General features: G+C 47.4%; 1 protein-coding gene across 4 annotated transcripts in view; it reads right to left on the bottom strand.

Annotated features, from left to right (window-relative positions):
- The window catches only part of NLK (nemo like kinase), a 70,632-nt gene extending 65,298 nt beyond the window's left edge, over positions 1-5,334 (bottom strand). For all 4 annotated transcript variants that reach the window (XR_013623838.1, XM_068102231.2, XM_068102232.2 and 1 more), the window contains exon 1: positions 4,718-5,334. Coding sequence is in view for 3 of the 4 variants with exons in the window: in XM_068102231.2 (XP_067958332.2) it covers positions 4,718-5,184 (467 nt within the window). In the remaining variant the exon portion in view is untranslated. The remainder of the gene's footprint in view (positions 1-4,717) is intronic.
- Positions 5,335-19,956: the final 14,622 nt, after the last annotated feature.

The raw sequence follows: 19,956 nt of genomic DNA, 5'->3' as shown, positions 1-19,956 counted from the left end.
GCTCAGAAAGTTTCTGCTTTTGCAAGTTTCTGCCAATCGTACCCCAGGCCAGGACGCCTAGTTCAAGAAAGAATTCAGTCAGAAACGTTCTCCCTGACTGACACTACAAAGTGGGAATAATATGCGGACATTGAAGCAAGGGGGAGGTGGGGCGGGGAAAGACGACAAAATTGGTTCCATTTGGACTGTTTGAAAACCCTAAGTGTTCATGGTGTGCAATTTTTTTAAATCACTGCAATGGGACCTGTTCCTTGTCAAGCATAAAGGCAATGGCAGACCAGACACCCTTTAAAAACCAAGGGGACAGAGGGCAGGGGAATGCGGCCATATGCAATGGCATTCCTTTGTAAGCCCTATGTGATTAGCAGGCGGACAGCCTTGCCAAAGTGCTCTCGCTCTCGGCCAGTGCTCTGAGAATTCTCACTGGCTAATCAAGCATGAAAAGCCGTGGCAGCCTCTGCTTTCTCTGCCTTTTTCCACACTTGCCAGTCAAAGCAAACGCAGAAAAAGTAACACCAACGGCCTCCCAACTCTCTCAGTGTATACACACACCACAGTGGCATCAAACCAGATTTCCAACCAAGCTAACGTTCTGCATTACACAAAACTTACAGATATCCTGGCACATCCTTAAAATACCACTTCCTGTCTAGGGGATCTGATCACTGTCTCAAGTAACGCACGACATTGACGTCAGAGAAGCCAAATACAAATGCAAAAGAAGACTATGAATTTAATAATGCAGAGCCTCACCGGGGTATATAAATTTCAGTACACTTGAAAATGTACAATCGGACAGACACGACACATGCTCACACATATGTGTCACACAGAGGGGCACACGCAGGGGCTTGGGGGTGGGATGGGTATACGCACAGAGGTGGGGTGTACGCACAGAGGTGGGGTGTACGCACAGAGGTGGGATGTACGCACAGCACAGAGGCGGTGGGACACAACAACGGTTGGGAAGGCTGCACACACCGAGGCAGGAGGGGAGAGGGTGGTGAGGAGGGAGGGAGCATATGCACCGTTGCACAGACACTCGCACAAATATAGGGACACACACACACACACACACACACACACACACACACACACACACACACACACACACACACACACACACACACACACACACACACACACAAATATAGGGACACACACACACACAAATATAGGGACACACACACACAAATGTAGCGACACACACACATACACACACACAAATATAGGAACGGACACACACAAATATAGGGACACACACACACACACACAAATATAGGGACACACACACACACACACACACAAATATAGGGACACACACACACACACACACACACACACACAAATATAGGGACACACACACACACACACACACACACACACACAAATATAGGGACACACACACACAAATATAGGGCACACACACACACACACAAATATAGGGACACACACACAAATATAGGGACACACACACAAACACAAATATAGGGACACACACACAAACACAAATATAGGGACACACACACAAACACAAATATAGGGACACACACACAAATATAGGGACACACACAAAAATACAAATATAGGGACACACACACAAACACAAATATATGGACACACACATTCGAGAAGAAGCAATATCGAGTAAATGCCCCCAGAAATAATTGATGCAGAAACGATAAGACAACAACTTGCAAAGATGGCGAAACGTCAAAAGCCCTATCCCAGATGGGATCCTAAACGTCTGAATAAAGCAATTTGATGCTTTCGACCTTCACTATGCTGAAGCATTCAATTAACTTGTCCTAGGCCCTAGGGGATCACGAAATGGATCATTGGCTCACAAAAAGTAACACATTCCTCATCCCAAAACCTGAAGAAACCAAACTACCTCAAAAATACCAGCCAATACCATACAAACTATAAACAGGAATCATCACAGACATTATGTACCACACCTAACACAACAAGGAGGCCGAGAGGCAGAACAGAAGGCTTGTAAGAGTGGATGCTACAGAACAATATAAGACTTACTACTAAATAAGGCCATACTCGAAATCTGCTATACGAGAAAACCGAACTGTCCACAGCCTGGATAGACTATAAAAGAAGCTTTTGCCAGCGTCCCACATTCATGGATAAAGTGCAAGCAAATGTACAAGATAAATCCCCAAATAATCAAGCTGATTGTGAAAGCCATGGATCTATGGAATACCACAGCAATCCTTCAGCATTCGGAAGGAAAGATCAAAATAGCAGGAGTGAAGATACGATGCGGGATCTTCCAAGGAGACAGCCTTTCCCGCTTTTATTTTGCGTTGCTCTGAATCCACTAAGCAACCTTATTAATGAGCAAGAACACGGATACATCCTAACATCCAATAAAATAACGTCCAAAGAAACAAGGAAGGTGACACATCTACTGTACATGGATGATTAAAAAAAAAAAAAAACTCCTTGCATCGAACAACGAAAAATTGGCAGAACAACTCATATTAGTGAAACAGTACTCCAACGACATCCAAATGATATTTGGCCTAGACAAGTGTGCCAAGAGCACATTCGTGCAAAGTAGACCAACAAAAATGGGTAACGTAAAAATCGACCACGATACAACAATACAGGAGCTAGACAACGAACCATCTTACAATTGTTGTGGAGTAGAAGAGGGCCACCAAATATGGCATTGAAAAAATGCGCACAACAATTACCAAAGAATACTTGCAGAGAATGAGACCGATCCTGAAAACATAACGCTCCCCAGGAAACAAAATCAAACCCATAAACCAAGTAGCAGTACTGGTGTTCCAATACAGTTGCGGAATAGTAAAATGGCCACAAGTGGATATCAATAAATTAGAAATCAAAACAAGGAAATTCCTCCCCATCCACAAAATCAGTGCAACCCAAGAATGTACCTGCCGAAGAAAGAAGTAGGTGGCGGCCTGATGAAACTCAATCAAGTGCACAGAGCAATGACTAACTCGGATTAGCAGAGTATGTGAAACGTTGAACAGACTACCCAAATACAATTTGTGTACAAGCATGAACACAACAAACCAGAAAAGGTATCTCTCACTCACCTTGCAAAAACCTTCCAAAAACAGGTGCAAATAGAAGATGTTACGCACCAAACCGAAACAGCAACAAATACAACCCAAATTATTGCAAAAAAGACGAAAGAAAAATACAAGATGAAATACCAATATAGTGACACTGGGAGAAATACAAAAGAGCAGGGAAATATAAAAAAAGAAGAGTTGGACAGATTGGGGATAGACAAAGAAGGATCACAGGAATGGCTAAGAAGAGGTCAGCTAAAATAATTGGGAAGGAGAAAATCATCATAAATGCCCAACACCAAGGACACTACACAAATGGCTTTAAGAAGATGGCAGGACCTAGTCAATTGGACAGGTGTAGGTTTTGCAAGGTAGAAACAGAAGGTCCAAGCCACCTTCTATCGGGATGTAAAAAAAACAAAAACTCAGAACAGTTGTACACAAAAAGGCACAACAAGGTATGTAGAGTAATCCACTGGCACATCTGCAAAAAAATTCAATGTCCCAGGTCCACAAAACTCATGGAAACATGAAACAAAAGCAATAATTGAAAAGAATGACATAATGCCATGACCTGATGCCATGACATAATGCCATGACCTATGACCTGATGATCCCATCCAGCATGAATATAAAAAAACAAAGCACTGCTACTGGACATATAGGAGTCAGATACAAAAAGGTAAAGAAGGTATTGCTATTGGGGTTTCAGTACACATTGATTTTGGCCTAAATAACACAGAAATCAAGAAAATGACCAAATATCAAGACTCAAGATAGAAGTGAAAAGATCCTGGATGCTGAAAAGCACTGAAATTGTACCAGTGATAATTGGAGCAACGGAAATGATAAAGAAGAACCTCACAAAGATCCTACAAACCATCCCTGGGAACATTACCACAAACAAACTACAGTTGGAGGCTGTCCGGGGTGATCCCGAAGAGAGCCCTTGGAACAAAAAAAAACTGAGAACACCACAACTTCACAACTTGGTTCATTAATCATAATCCTTTACCTAAATGGGGGTGAATACTTGAGTCCTGGGACGACTCTGCTCCACCTTATGAAACCTGAATTATGGAGATAACAATGAATGACACACACACAATAGTGCACACACTCAACACAGGATGTGTGCAGACAAGGACACACATGCATGGATACACACCAATAGTCTCTCCTTTGTGGGTGAGGCTAATTTCTTGTTTTGCATTTCACTTTTCTGAGTTTCTTCTGAGGGAAAAGTTGTGCTTGGAACTTGCAACATGCAAACAGTGCTGCCGTTGTTCGCCAACCCAATGCCCACGATGTTTGGGTGCTTACAAAGCCCTTACATAATGTACAGCTAAAGGGAATGGAAGCAGACTTGGAGGACTAATAATAACAATCAGGTGAGAATGATGAGAATCAGTTTTCAAATAAAACCAAGGTATTGTTTGCATTACAATAAAGATGGTGACAAACAACATGGCACTTCGACAAACAACATGGCACTTCGGTAAGAAAAGGCCTCGAAGACATTGCAAGGCTTTTATGACCTTTGTTAAAAGGTCAAGAACAGTATTTGGCTGCACACAGTATTTGGCAAGTCAGTTCCAGAAGAAACAAAACAACTAAATGAACCGGTAAAGAAACGACATTGAAAGGCTTACCAGACCACACCAAAGGCCCCATAACCAATGGGCCTGTCTGGCTCAACTTCTGCAACAGTCGCCGGGGCTCCCCGGTTGCTTTGCGAGGCAGATGATGGTTGCTGCTGCTGCTGCTGCTGCTGCTGCGAATTTCCACCACCAAAGAAGGCAGTTGTGGCTGCGTTTGAGCGATTGGACTCGGAGGCAGACGTAGCTTGTCCACCTTGTTGGTGGTGGTGCTGATGGGTTTGATGATGATGGTGATGATAGAGGGAAGCATAGTGCAGATTGTTTGCAGTCTGACGGGAATGTTGCTGTTGTTGGTGGTGGTGGTGATGGGGAGTTTGTTGCTGTTGTTGTTGTTGTTGATGGTGATGGTGGTGATGGTGATGATGGTGTGGAATTCCTCCACTCCCATTTACACTGAATGCCATCAGACGTCCAGTCCCTGGTCCAGGCCGCTGACCAGCTGGCCCGCAAAGGGCCATGTCGGGGACGAGGAGACCCCGTCCTTCTCCCCCTTTTTCTCTCTCACAATTCCTATTTGGCCCCCGATCTCCCCCCGGCCTAGCTGGCTGGGAAGGGAGCCGGGGGCTACCCAAATAGGCTAGTCTGAAGGTGGTGGGGCAACAGACAGTGGCCTGGACGCCATGGCAAGGCGCCCCAGCATTGGGGGCGTGTGGGGCCAGGGCAGAAACCACGGGATTAGGACTACATCCCGCCAGCAGAGCGAAGAAGTGAGTAGGAATCAGAGGAAAAAGAAAGTTCAAAGGATAGGTGTTGGTAGTGGTGGTGGCGATGGTGGTGGTAGTGGTGTGGGGTCGGGTGGAACGCGATCAGTCTAAAAGGATGGGTTGGAGAGGAATGGGAGGGGGCTAAATGCTAAAAGGACAGGGAGGCTCAAGGTAAAGGCTGGGGGAGAGGGGAAGAGTTCAATGGGAGGGACTGCGAGCAAGATTCAAGGGACAGGGTGGGGAAGCAAGGTGGCTCAAGGGGTGGGAAAAGGAGAAAGGGGACTCAAGGAACACAGTGGGTGGGAGGCGGGGAAGAGGAAAATTAAGGGACAGGGTGGGGTGAAAGGAGGCTCCAGGAACTGCGTGAAGAGGAAGGTGGCTCAAGTGCCCAATGGGGAGGAAACTAGGCTCAAGGGTCAGGTGGGGGGTGGGGAGACGAGGCTCAAGGTGTGGGGTGGAGAAGACAATAGGATCAAGGGGCAGGATTGGGTGGAATATGCTTCAAGGAACAGGGTGGGTGGGGCAAGGAGGCCCAAGTGGTGGTACAGGGAGAGGGTGATCAAGGGACAGGGTGCAGGGAGAGATGGTGGGTAGAACGGCTCAAGGGCAGGGTGGAGGAAGGAGGTGAGGTGCTCAAGGGACAGGGTGGAGGAAAGGGGGGCTCAAGTGCTGGGGTTGTGGAAAAGACCAATTCAAGAGGGGAATTTGGCTCAAGGGCCAGAGTGAGGGAAAGTGAGCTGAAGGGCTGGTGGTGGAATGGGGACAAAAGGGCTGGTGGAGGAATGGGGACAAAAGGGCTGTCGTTGGGGTGAAGGGAGATCAATGAATAGGGTTGGGCAGAAGAGGGCTCAAGAGATGGGATTAGTGGAGGAGAGGCTTGAGGGATGGGATTTGGGGGAAATTGCCTTAATGGAGGGGATGGGAAACTAAGGGGCAGGGTAGAGGAAAGGGAACTCAAGGGACAGGGTTGGATGGTGGTCAGAGGATTAAAGTACGTGAGAGGAAGAAGGAGCTCAAAGTATCTGGGAAAGGGGAATGAGGGGTGGTTCAAAGTACCTGGAAAGGGGAAGGGGCTCAAAATATCTGGAAGAGGGTATAGTACTCAAAATACCTGTGTGTGGGGGGGTGGGGAGGATGCGGATCAAAACACAAGGGCTGGAGGAAGGGGGACTCAAAGAACCGTGGTCATGGAAAAAGGGACTCAAAGGACAGAGGTCAGGGAGATGGAGGCTCAATGGACCGAGGTCAGGGAGATGGAGGCTCAATGGACCAAGATCAGGGAGATGGAGGCTCAAAGAACCAGGATCAGGGAGATGGAGGCTCAAAGGACCAGGGTCTCGGGATGGGGAGGCTCAAAATACCAGGGTGGAGAGGGAGAAAGGAGAGATCTGAGTGTGGGTGGAAAAGGAAGGATCCGAGGGTAGGGGAAAGGAGGGATGCAAGGATGGGGGGGGGGGGAGGAGAGGGGGAGGAATCTGAAGGGGAAAAGGTGGGATTCGAGAGGCCAGAGGAGGAATCCGAAGGGGCGGGAAAGGAGGGATCTGAAGATGGAGAGAAAAGGAGGATGGAGAGAAAAAGAGGTTCCGAGGTGGGGGGGGGGGGGGAGGGGGAAGGAGGAATCCGAGGTTGGGGGGGGAGGGATCCGAGGGTGGATGAAAAGGAGGAAATTCGAGGTGGAAAAAGGAGGGATCCGGAAGGGAAATGAGAGATCCGGAAGGGAAAGGAGGGATCCGGAGGGGAAAGGAGGGATCCAAGGGTGGAAGGAGTTATCCGAGGATAAAGGAGGGACCTGAGGATGAAAGGAGGGACCCGTGGATGAAAGGAGGGATCCAAGGATAAAAGGTAGGGGATCCGGGGGAAAAATAGAGATCCGAGGGAAAATGAAGAAGATTCGAGGGGAGATGGAGGGAATAAATGCGCAGGGGTGTGTAGCTAAATGGAGGGATCAGGGAATAAATGGAGGAATCAACCTCGAAAGAAGTGCGTTGGTGGTAGCGAGGCGTCAAATTTAAAATAAGAAAAATAAAATATTGTACAAGGGGAAAATGAAGGAGGGGTGTTTAGCCTTTAGGATTGAGACTGGTGTGATGAGGAATATCAAGGGGAAAATGACAGACCGCAGAACGAGAGACCAAGGGAGAGAGGACAGATAGGAAGGGCTGGAGGACAATCAAATCCAAAGGATCACGGACAGCAAAATCAATTAAGCCGAGACCAGATTCCAGAACGTTATTGGTTTCTGACCGAGCAAACTCTGAAGGATAGAATAAAAGTCAGCAATAAATAAATATTCCTTTAAAGAAACAGATCAGTCAACGTGGGTTTACTGAACAATCGGCGAGGCGGCCAAGAAAAGGAGAACTTTGGGCCGGAGCAAAGGCCCGGCCCGGCCGCCTGGCCAGGCTCCGCCTCGAACAAAGACGCCGCCTCGCGAGACTTGCCATTCTCGCGTGAACTGCAAACCTCGCGAGAACTCCTCCAGCATTCCACCTACGCTCACTGGATGCTATTGTTGTCGTTATTTGTATTTCCTGTGCATAATTTTCTTCCACTCTCAATGTCTCCGTGATTCCGGTGTAGCTGTCCTTTTTATTCATTGATTGGTAGTATGATAATAATATGTTTCGTTACAAGGAACTTCAACGCAGGAGGGTATTGGGCTCACAAAAGCCTGCGCTATGGTTACCAACATATGGTTGGTTCTCCATGCTCGATCCTTTTTTAAATGCTGAACGTCAAGCCAGGAAGCAAACACCAGGATGGTAGTTTATAGCCGGGCTGGGATTCGAACCCAGGCTAGAGAGCTTATAGGTGAATGGGCATACCTCGGGGCCATTGACCTTTACATATGTCGAATAGGAAGGTTGAAACGGTTTAATCCATAGAGGATTCCAAATTGCAGCCAAAATGGTTGCCCGAGCTGCTGAGCAGTTTCTGCGTTATTTTATTTCTATAAATGAATTCAATGGGACATTGATCGAGGTATGATAACCGCAGTGCGTTAAACCCTTCATCAGAGCAAGTTAAATTTCGCCTTGCTTCCCATGGCGATTCGCATACCCCAATCAACGCCCTGTTGGTTTCATTCATTGTTCTACCTGTTCGTAAGATCGATACGAACCTTCACAAGCAGGCACTGACGGAGTTTGGGGGCGGGGAGGTATGCTTGGGAGGGGGCAATGCCCCACCTTAATTTTTTTCAGTTGTTTACAATTAAGATTTAAAAAACATCCCGTATTAAAACGTGAGTAACAATAATGAACGTAAACTGTATTTGTGATTTCACGTACACTGTAACTACACCAACAAATGGTAATTTTGGAAGTCAGACCTAGCTACCCATTATTAGTATTAAGCCCTTGCCACCCCAATACCCATTATTAGTATTAAGCCCTTGCCACCCCAATACCCATTATTAGTACTAGGGCATGCCCGTACTATATCTATATCTAAAATTATATCCCCCCCTCTATTTACATGAAATGGTTTGGTTCATGAAATGTTTTGGTTCATTCGCAACGCCAAAGCGAACGGCGAACGCTTTACATGAAATGGTTTGGTTCATGAAATGTGTTGGTCCATTCGCAACGCCAAAGCGAACGGCGAACGGCTTGCGAGTACAGTGACAATCCCCCCCCCCCCCCCCCCCCCTCTATTTAGATGAAATGGTTTTTATTAGTTTTAAAACATAGTTTAACGCCAACATAGCGGCAACATAGTTTGCAAACGTGAAATAAATGAATACGCTCTCAAATGTGCCATCCGAGGCAGAGTGTGTCCGCCACGTTCGGCACACGCGATAGCTCGCTGCTCTCTGATTGGTTGAATCGTTTTTTGGACATAGCTCGGTAAGTAATTGTCCGATTAATATGAAACCTTGAAAAGGCACATCCTCGGGTCCCCAGCAATATACCTGGCAAGTTTAAAGTATATCGGACCCGTGGTTGTCGAGAAACAGCGGTCACAGACAAACAAACGTACAAACGTACAAACAAACAAACACACAGAGATTACTGGAATTATAGATAGATTAAGCCCTTGCCAACCGAATACCCATTATTAGTATTAAGCCCTTGCCACCCCAATACCCATTATTAATACTAGGGCATGCCCGTACTATATATATATCTAAAAGTATATCCCCCCCTCTATTTACATGCAATGGTTTGGTCCAAAGCGAACGGCTTGCGAGTACGGTGACAATCCCCCCCCTCTATTTACATGAAATGGTTTGGTCCAAAGCGAACGGCTTGCGAGTACGGTGACAATCCCCCCCCTCTATTTACATGAAATGGTTTGGTCCAAAGCGAACGGCTTCCGGAGTTTGGTAAAGCAATCGCCATCGCGTGCACAAACGCGCAGGAAAGCGAATGAATCGCAAATTCGTTTTTATTAGTTTTAAAACTTTATTAAAACATAGTTTAACGGCAACATAGTTTTCCAACGTGAAATAAATGAATACGCTGTCAAATGTGCCATCCGAGGCAGAGTGTGTCCGCCACGTTCGGCACACGCGATCGTTCGCTGCTCTCTGATTGGTTGAATCGTTTTTTGGACATAGCTCGGTAAGTAATTGTCCGATTAATATGAAACCTTGAAAAGGCACATCCTCGGGTCCCCAGCAATATACCTGGCAAGTTTAAATTATATCGGACCCGTGGTTGTCGAGAAACAGCGGTCACAGACAAACGTACAGACGTACAGACAGACAGACAGAGATTACTGGAATTATAGATAGATTAAGCCCTTGCCACCCGAATACCCATTATTAGTATTAAGCCCTTGCCACCCCAATACCCATTATTAGTATTAAGCCCTTGCCACCCCAATACCCATTATTAGTATTAAGCCCTTGCCACCCCAATACCCATTATTAATATTAAGCCCTTGCCACCCCAATACCCATCATTAATATTAAGCCCTTGCCACCCCAATACCCATTATTAATATTAAGCCCTTGCCACCCCAATACCCATTATTAATATTAAGCCCTTGCCACCCCAATACCCATTATTAATACTAGGGCATGCCCGTACTATATATAAGCTAGGACGTGCCCGTACGTGGGTGCCCGTTCCTTGCAAAAAAAAAAAAACTGCAAAAAAAAAAAAACTGCAAAAAAAAAACAATGGTTTGGTCCATTCGCAACGACCACAGAACCCCCCCCCCCCCTCTATTTACATGAATGGTTTGGTCCATTCGCAAAGCCAAAGCGAACGACCACAGAACCCCCCCCCTCTATTTACATGAATGGTTTGGTCCATTCGCAAAGCCAAAGCGAACGACCACAGAACCCCCCCCCCCTCTATTTACATGAATGGTTTGGTCCATTCGCAACGGCAAAGCGAACGGCGAACGGCTAAATCGCCATAGCTCGGTAAGTACTTGTCCGATTAATTTCAAACCTTGAAAAGGCACATCCTCGGGTCCCCAGCAATATACCTGGCAAGTTTAAAGTATATCGGACCGGTAGTTGTCGAGAAACAGCGGTCACAGACAAACGTACAGACGTACAGACGTACAGAGATTACTGGAATTATAGATAGATTAAGCCCTTGCCACCCCAATACCCATTATTAATATTAAGCCCTTGCCACCCCAATACCCATTATTACTATTAAGCCCTTGCCACCCCAATACCCATGATTAATATTAAGCCCTTGCCACCCCAATACCCATTATTAATATTAAGCCCTTGCCACCCCAATACCCATTATTAATATTAAGCCCTTGCCACCCCAATACCCATTATTAATATTAAGCCCTTGCCACCCCAATACCCATTATTAATATTAAGCCCTTGCCACCCCAATATGCATTATTAATATTAAGCCCTTGCCACCCCAATACCCATTATTAATATTAAGCCCTTGCCACTCCAATACCCATTATTAGTATTAAGCCCTTGGCACCCGAATACCCATTATTAGTATTAAGCCCTTGCCACCCCAATACCCATTATTAGTATTAAGCCCTTGGCACCCCCAATGCCCATTATTAATATTAAGCCCTTGCCACCCCCAATACCCATTATTAATATTAAGCCCTTGCCACCCCAATACCCATTATTAATATAAAGCCCTTGCCACCCCAATACCCATTATTAATATTAAGCCCTTGCCACCCCAATACCCATCATTAATATTAAGCCCTTGCCACCCCAATACCCATTATTAATATTAAGCCCTTGCCACCCCAATACCCATCATTAATATTAAGCCCTTGCCACCCCAATACCCATTATTAATATTAAGCCTAGCCTTAATACTAAGCCTAGCCTTGCCTAGCCTTAATTAGCCCTTGCCACCCCAATACCCATTATTAATATTAAGCCCTTGCCACCCCAATACCCATTATTAATATTAAGCCCTTGCCACCCCAATACGCATTATTAATATTAAGCCCTTGCCACCCCAATACCCATTATTAGTATTAAGCCCTTGCCACCCGAATACCCATTATTAGTATTAAGCCCTTGCCACCCCAATACGCATTATTAATATTAAGCCCTTGCCACCCCAATACCCATTATTAGTATTAAGCCCTTGCCACCCCAATATGCATTATTAATATTAAGCCCTTGCCACCCCAATACCCATTATTAGTATTAAGCCCTTGCCACCCGAATACCCATTATTAGTATTAAGCCCTTGCCACCCCAATACGCATTATTAATATTAAGCCCTTGCCACCCCAATACCCATTATTAATATTAAGCCCTTGCCACCCCAATACGCATTATTAATATTAAGCCCTTGCCACCCCAATACCCATTATTAGTATTAAGCCCTTGCCACCCGAATACCCATTATTAGTATTAAGCCCTTGGCACACGAATACCCATTATTAGTATTAAGCCCTTGCCACCCCAATACCCATTATTAATATTAAGCCCTTGCCACCCCAATACCCATTATTAATATTAAGCCCTTGCCACCCCACTACCCATTATTAATATTAAGCCCTTGCCACCCCAATACCCTTTATTAATATTAAGCCCTTGCCACCCCAATACCCATTATTAATATTAAGCCCTTGGCACCCGAATACCCATTATTAGTATTAAGCCCTTGCCACCCCAATACCCATTATTAATATTAAGCCCTTGCCACCCCAATACCCATTATTAATATTAAGCCCTTGCCACCCCACTACCCATTATTAATATTAAGCCCTTGCCACCCCAATACCCTTTATTAATATTAAGCCCTTGCCACCCCAATACCCATTATTAATATTAAGCCCTTGGCACCCGAATACCCATTATTAGTATTAAGCCCTTGCCACCCCAATACCCATTATTAATATTAAGCCCTTGCTACCCCAAACACAGAAATCAAACGACGCCTATGATTAGCAGGACTGGTTTTAACCTCTGCCATCATAGGTGGGTGGTGGTTATGTTTTCACCTTTGTCTGTGAACAGGATATCAAAAAGTTGTGGATGGATTTGGATGAAATTTGGTGGACCGGTTGGGTATGTAACACGGGTGAAATTATTAGATTTTGGTGAAGATCCCGATACGGATACGAGAAATATATATATTTAAAGTGATTCTTCACCATTGAGTGATAGGACCAAAACTATATATAGCATGATATTTCAAAAAGTTGTGGACGGATTATGACAAAACTTGGTAGATGAGTTGGGTATACCACAACAACAAGGCGATTCGATGTCACTTCAGGTCCGAATCCAGATCCGGACTATTAGTGAATATACAAAACGTAAACTGTTTATACCTGGTGGAGGTATGCTCTCTACCGAATGCTGTTCTACTTCATCATTTCACGATACTGCAGTTTTAATTTTCTAAGTTTATCCATTTCCATCATATTAAGTTGGGAAAAGCTCGGATTTTTAAAGTTTATTTGTTTCGTTTTTCTTGATGAATCAGGCGTACAAATCGTCGTCGAACACATTTATAGATTGTTTTAAATATAACAGCTTTCGCAATTTCGTGACATCGAAAAGGTCTTGGATTGGATATATCAAAAATACCAACGTGATGAGCTCAGGTAGCCGTGTCGAGAGAGACCCAGCTCTGGGTTGGGTCTTTATGCATGGTTTTGGGATGACGTTAATCCGCCCACGCAGCACTTCAGCACCGCGGAGAGCGCCACCAACTGGTGGTTCTTCCACCTCCTCTTCCACCAAAAGAGACCCTGCACGAACCAGAGCAAGACCTTGGGAATCTTCGGTCACTCAGTCACATCCAAGGAGTGCTTCGATCATTTAAAAGACATAATGATCCTGGCTCTCGGAGACAGGTAAAGCACGAAGCTCGCGTGGCGACCGGAGTTTGAAGGAGTGATTGTGACCGCGGTATTCGGCTCTCGGATCTAGGAAGAAGGGAAGAACGAGATAAGACCGAATCGAGCGAGCGATCTACACAGGCTATTGGTGAGAGAAAAACGAAGGGACAAAGGAGAGAACAGAGAAGCATCGGCCATGAATGAAGAGTCAGATCGGGAGCGACTTCTTCGCGGGGTGAAGAAGGAGGTGAGGAATGGCAAAAAGGCGCGTACTCTGGGTCAGCAAGGATGGATTGTCGGGACGAGGCGAGGAAGTAAAACGCAAGTTGTTCCACTGTGTGTAAAGTCCTTATACATATGGTCATATAGCATTAGGTCTTTTAGTGGTGTGGAAGATGCAGGTTGTTCCACTGTGTAGTCAGTTTTTACACACACTGCGGACCTTTGTAGATGTTGGTGTAGTGTTCCGGCTGTGGGCGGCAAAATGACGTTCATTCCTGATATCTGAATGAGTTCATTCATGCAGTACACCGGGATGTAGACCTTAAATTATTTTCCAAGTCAACGCTACTTGTACTGTCTCATACTGTTCTTAGAACATACACATACATACATACATACATACTGTTACGGACACGGCTTAAGGTGTTATGATGGGCCGAGCGGAATGGCCGCCGTGTTCGCACAGTTTACCCGATTACCCCAACTCACCCGATTCCACCCGACGTTGACCAAGTCGCGCTATGCTAAATCAATGAAGGAAAGGACACAACGGCTGGGATAAATGAAACGACACAAGGGGTACAGTTCACAAGACCTCCGGAGGAGGATATAATTGGTGGTGGAGAAAAGGGGTAGATTACAAGGTAAGAGGTAAAGCACAGAAGAGATAGGCACTTAGACACAATCTTATCTATCCCAGACAGACCACAGACAAATGGAACAAGACTGACTTACACAGGGATTGATGGCAGGGAAGGACAGGCAGTCAATAGCACAAGGTGCACCTTGGCTCAGGGGCAGAATCAAACACGGTCCGGTCCAGAGATGCGGGGAGGTATTGCAGCGCTCGGAGGTGGCGTCCTTCTCTCTCCAAGCTGAGGGCGCATCTGACGTCACCTCCCTCTTCCTGCGCATGCTCAGCGGGGAGTGACACGCCCTCGGCTCGTTGGCTCCGCCCTAGATGGGATCGGTCCGCCGCTTCTATTGGGTGCGGGGGGTTACCGGGCTCCGCCCTTGACGAGGAGCTGACAGCGAGCCCCTACGTGGTAACCCCGTCGAGCACATGCTCGATGGCGGCTCGTTGGAAAGGCTTGGTGCCCTTTCAACACCCCCTACCAACCAAGCCGGAGTGAGGACGCACACTCCCCGCGCCGCCGCCGCTGTTGTTGTTGTTGTTGTTGTACCATGGGGAAGAGCTGCGGGGAGGTATTGGGAGGTCCTAAACTTCCTAACGGTGCCATACAATCACATTCTGGTGCAACGAAGAGTCAGAATTAATGGAAACGAGTCCTTAACTGACATAGACTAAGAATAACTAGCAAGATGTCCTATAGTTGTCTACGTGAGATGCGGTGGACCTGGATGCGACATTTAATGGGGGAAATAGGGGAAGGTCGGGTCTACAGAGTGTTGTTTACAGAAAATGGGACTAGGGAATGGGGGATTGGGGATAGTTGGGAAGTATGGAGGAAATAGGGGAATATTTACAAGCGGATATGGATGGATGCCAATCTCATATCCGCAACATTGCACCCTTCTCTACCTCGGGGCGTCCCGACCCGATAAATTTTTACCTACGTTAGTGTGGCACTCAGATGTAGTTCCCTCTACTATTAACTCAACCCTGAGTGCGACAGTTTTACAGATGTTCACAAATGAGTAAATATGTCCCCCTGCGACGTTGCACCCTTCTCCTCACAGAAACACACCCACAGGATAACCGAATCGCGGAAAGAATCCTCAAACTAAACATACAGCCGGTAGGGAGCATCATTTATACAAGACTGATATTTACACTACGATCCAGGACCTGTTCTTTGAGGAACACATGCAGATGTTATGCATAGAGAGAGAGCAGGCATGCCAGCATCGATACACCAACCCACGAGTGCCCTGTGGCCTTAAGGCCTTTAATAATGTGCAGAGCACCCCATCCAAGCACCAAAAGCACCACCCCATACACACAGTCAGCACCATCCGGTGCACCAATAAAGTGTTCATAGTCACCGGTGGTGTCGCAGCCGGCCGATGTTCTGCCGCTGGTCTTGCCTTCTCTTGGCCTTCTGGCTTCTTTAGGAATAAAGAAAGGCGCCAACCGCATCCATTTCTAAATTGTGGCCGTCAGGGGGGCCAACTATAAGTGGTTCACCTGTATGGCATAGGTGCCACATTGACCCAGAGGTCCATCAACGGGTGGTGCTTGCCCGCAAAAGAACTGCGGTCCATTGTGGGCGGCCACAAAAATTGCGGTCCATATGGTGTATCGATCCAGGCAGCAAGCAGCGAAAGTACAGGCCCACAACTGCGGAGCCAGCACCTCTCTCTCCTCTCTCTCTGCCCCAAAGCCAGATCCTCGGAGGTGGGAGACAAAAGAAAACAAGTGAGTAAGGTGGTAAGGGCGCAAAAGTGCACGCAATATTAGGTAATGCACACTAGGCGCACATGGGAACCAGGTGAGACAGGTACGTTCCTACCGTACGCCCCCCCCCCCCCCCCCCACGAGGTAACCTACATTGCCCCTCCCTTACCCCTTACTGTATCCACACAACACAACACTACCCATAAACATCTACTTTACACATCAACAAACGTCCCTACTGTCTTCCCCGTTCCTCCCATAAACCAAATTCGTCTTCTCTCCCTCCTAACCAATCAAATTTGCCATTTCCAACTCTCATCAAAATTTGCCATCTCCAACTCAACATCAAAATTTGCCATCACCAATTCATCATCAGTCCCTCCTAAGGAGGGAGAGATGGAATCACCCCAATGTCTCAACCACGTCGTGATGCGTCTCACAAATCCACACAGCAATTCTCCTTTCCTGCAACACAGAACAAAGGAACACAGGTGTGGAGTCATCATCATCACCTCAGGTAAGTGGCTGCGTATGGTGCGACAGGTTCATCAATCCTAACTATTTCCTAAATGACTTTAACAACTTTACATTACCCGGGGTCTTTCCCTGCCAATCCATTGGCCAACTTACACTATGGGTTCTAAAAACCAATTCCCATTGACCAAACTGTGGTGCTTCTCAATTTGGGGTCTCACTCCCCCGATTCATCTCCCGGTGCCCTCGCACAATTTCTGGGCTGTGGCGTGTAGCTCTCCCAGCAGGTCTACCCACCTGCACACCTCCACCACTGTAGTTGCCACCCGAGCTTACCTGCTCCTCACCCTAACCTAACTAACTGGGGAAGGCCCTCTCGCACTCTCACCCCCTCAGTGCCCTCTCTGGCACGGGCTGCCCGATCCACACCCGGGATCCTCAGGCACCCACTGACACTAACGGCTCCCAGAGCCCACCTGCGGCCTCACCTGGCCGACATCCTCACAGTGGTGGAGTGCCCAAACCAACTACACACACTAACAGGCTACACGCCCAGCCATTTCCACAACACTAATGCACCCATCCACAATACTTCTGCAACCGCACCACAAATGCCAATATCCAACCACAATTTACCTATACCCTCTACCTAACACTTACACTACCCGCCCCGGGTACTCGTGAAAGGGGTCCACTCTTCCCCCATCCACACCTTCGCACCATGCACACCACTCTGTACCACTTACTCCAACTCTCTCCACACCACTCATTCCAATACTCCATGTATTCCACACACCTATACTTGCACACCTGTGCTCTCATACTTGGTGCCGCCTGCACCCTTCTCTCCCCCAAGCGCATTCGCGCTGATCCACAACACTCACTACTCATACACTGCTCCACACACCTGTCCAGTTGCACACCTGTGCAATCACACCTGTTCAATCCTCACACACATGGCATCATCTCATCTACCTACTCCCCTCTGAAACTTGTGCTTCCCAGTCGTCCCTTTAAACTATTGCGCTCCCTCGTCATTATCATCCACTAAGCTACTACGTCCCCACTACAGGTATCCTTGTCACTAACTAACCTTAACGTTACCTAATGTCATCTTCGCTAGATCCCTACACACAATATCCTAACCCACCCGGGCTAGTTTTCACTGCCATAAACCCCATAAACTATAGCGCATTTGCCCCCCTTGTGAGGGATGACAGAGTTGCCATCCCACCACATCGGGCATCTCCCACTACCAATTTTGCACATCAAATTTCAACAAATCAAAAATTTGCCAATCATTACTGCCAATCCTTTGCCAATCATCAAATTTTGTTTTTCTAATTTCGGGGCCAAAACACTATCCTCGTCATTACAGTCTACTTACTAATGCCTCTCGGTGCGCCAATTAACTTCTAAAGCTCGGCTTCGTACAGCCAAGCCATGAATGCGGGTTGTTTGATGCCAGCGGCTGGATACGTCCCGCATTCGGTGCAGGGACGGGGGCTTACCCGGGCCGAGATCCCACGCACCACCTCGGCGTGGAGCCATCCAATGTCCCGATCTCGACCTGCCGGCACGTCTCAACAAAAAGTGGTCGCCATGACGACCCTTCCTATCGGGCTGCCCGCTCCGCCTAGTGGAGCACGGACGCGGCCGTTCAAAGCGAGGCCCAGCGTGGATCGCGTACGGCGGTCCTTTCGAACCCGCCGTGGCTCGGATCCCCGCTGGTTCTCGCGGCACGCGAAGCCCGGCACGCACCGAGGGCCCGATTCGGCTATAAGTCGCTCTAACCGCTAACCCGGTTACCGTCGATGCTTCACCTGCATGCTTACACGCATACGCTACCCCTTTCTTGCTCATACATCCAGCCGTTTCCATGCTCCTCGTCGTACCTTCTCTATCACACCCAGGTACACTCATTCCACTCACAGCCTTGGTCACACACCTGACCACCGAACACTTTGGCACACATTCGTTGTTCGCACACCTCACCAACACACCTCTTCGCGCCCCTTCCTCGGTCACCTCCTCTGTGACAATCACAGGTGTGCCCTCACTCGCACACCCAACCACGTGCCTCACTACCAATTCCAGCGTGCATTCCCACACACGCTCTACCATTCCAGGTGTGCTTCCTTTCTCACCTGTCACAACCAACTCACGCTCCGTGTCACTCTTACTACTCTCACCTCCACTCTTGACAGCGCACTCTTTCCTCATGCACCCGTCCGTTACACACCTTTCTCGCACACACTCTCCCGTTACACCCTCTGTAACACTCACCACAGGTGTACACTCTTCCTTACTTTTGACAGCGCACTCTTTCCCCATGTACCTGTCCGTCACACATCTTTCTCGCACACCCTCTTTTTCGCACACCAGACCTGTCGCACACTTCACCAATGGCCTCTCACGAACACCCGGGTCCATCTCGACCCCCAAGCTTATTAAATCCCCTGGCGCATCATACGCACGACCATATTGGTCACCACTTACACCGGGTCCTCTTTCTCTTCGCTTCTCCTCCATCACCTGCGAATCCCTCATCCGGTTAATGAGCACCTCATCACGATCCAAACACAGACTTTGGACCAATTCTTTTACTTCCTCCTTTATCTCTTTCTTATCCTCTCTCCGTCGCTTCTTAATTTCGCTCACCCCTTCTTCCACTTCTTCTAATTTCTGCTTCACCTCCTTCATCTCCTCGTGCGCCCCCTTAAGTTCTTCCTCTAACTCCACCTTATTTTTTTCTATGTGCTCCCGCACCTCCCGCTCTTTAACCTCCATCACCTCTACCACCTTGTTCATTTTCCTCGTCAGGTCCTCATGTACCGTCTGACACTCTTTTTTAATTACCCCTACGTCCTTTTTCATCTCCTTCTGTGTCGATTTTAAACCTTCTATTACCGCTGTGTTCTTCTTTACCTGGTCCCCCAACTCCTTTTGTCCCACTGTCAGTTGTTCTACTCCCAGCGTCAACTCCTCTATACCACCTTGCAATTTTACAGTCCCCTTTCTCACCTCCTTCTCCATGCGCTCCTTACAGTGCCTCACCTCCTCGCGCACTCCTCCGACCTCCTCACTCACACCTCTTCTGATCTCCTCTCCCATCACTTGCATCTCCTGCCCAGATGCCACCCTCATCTGCTCCATTTCCTCCCTGTGAGCATCCAATTTAGTTTCTACCCCCATTCTGACCCCCTCTATCTGCT

The sequence above is a fragment of the Myxine glutinosa genome, chromosome 6 (assembly GCF_964187855.1).
Source record: "Myxine glutinosa chromosome 6, kmMyxGlut1.1, whole genome shotgun sequence".
NCBI classification, from domain to species: Eukaryota; Metazoa; Chordata; class Myxini; order Myxiniformes; family Myxinidae; genus Myxine; species Myxine glutinosa.
Note: the sequence above shows the minus strand (reverse complement) of the source record. Positions and strands in the feature narration are given on the sequence as shown.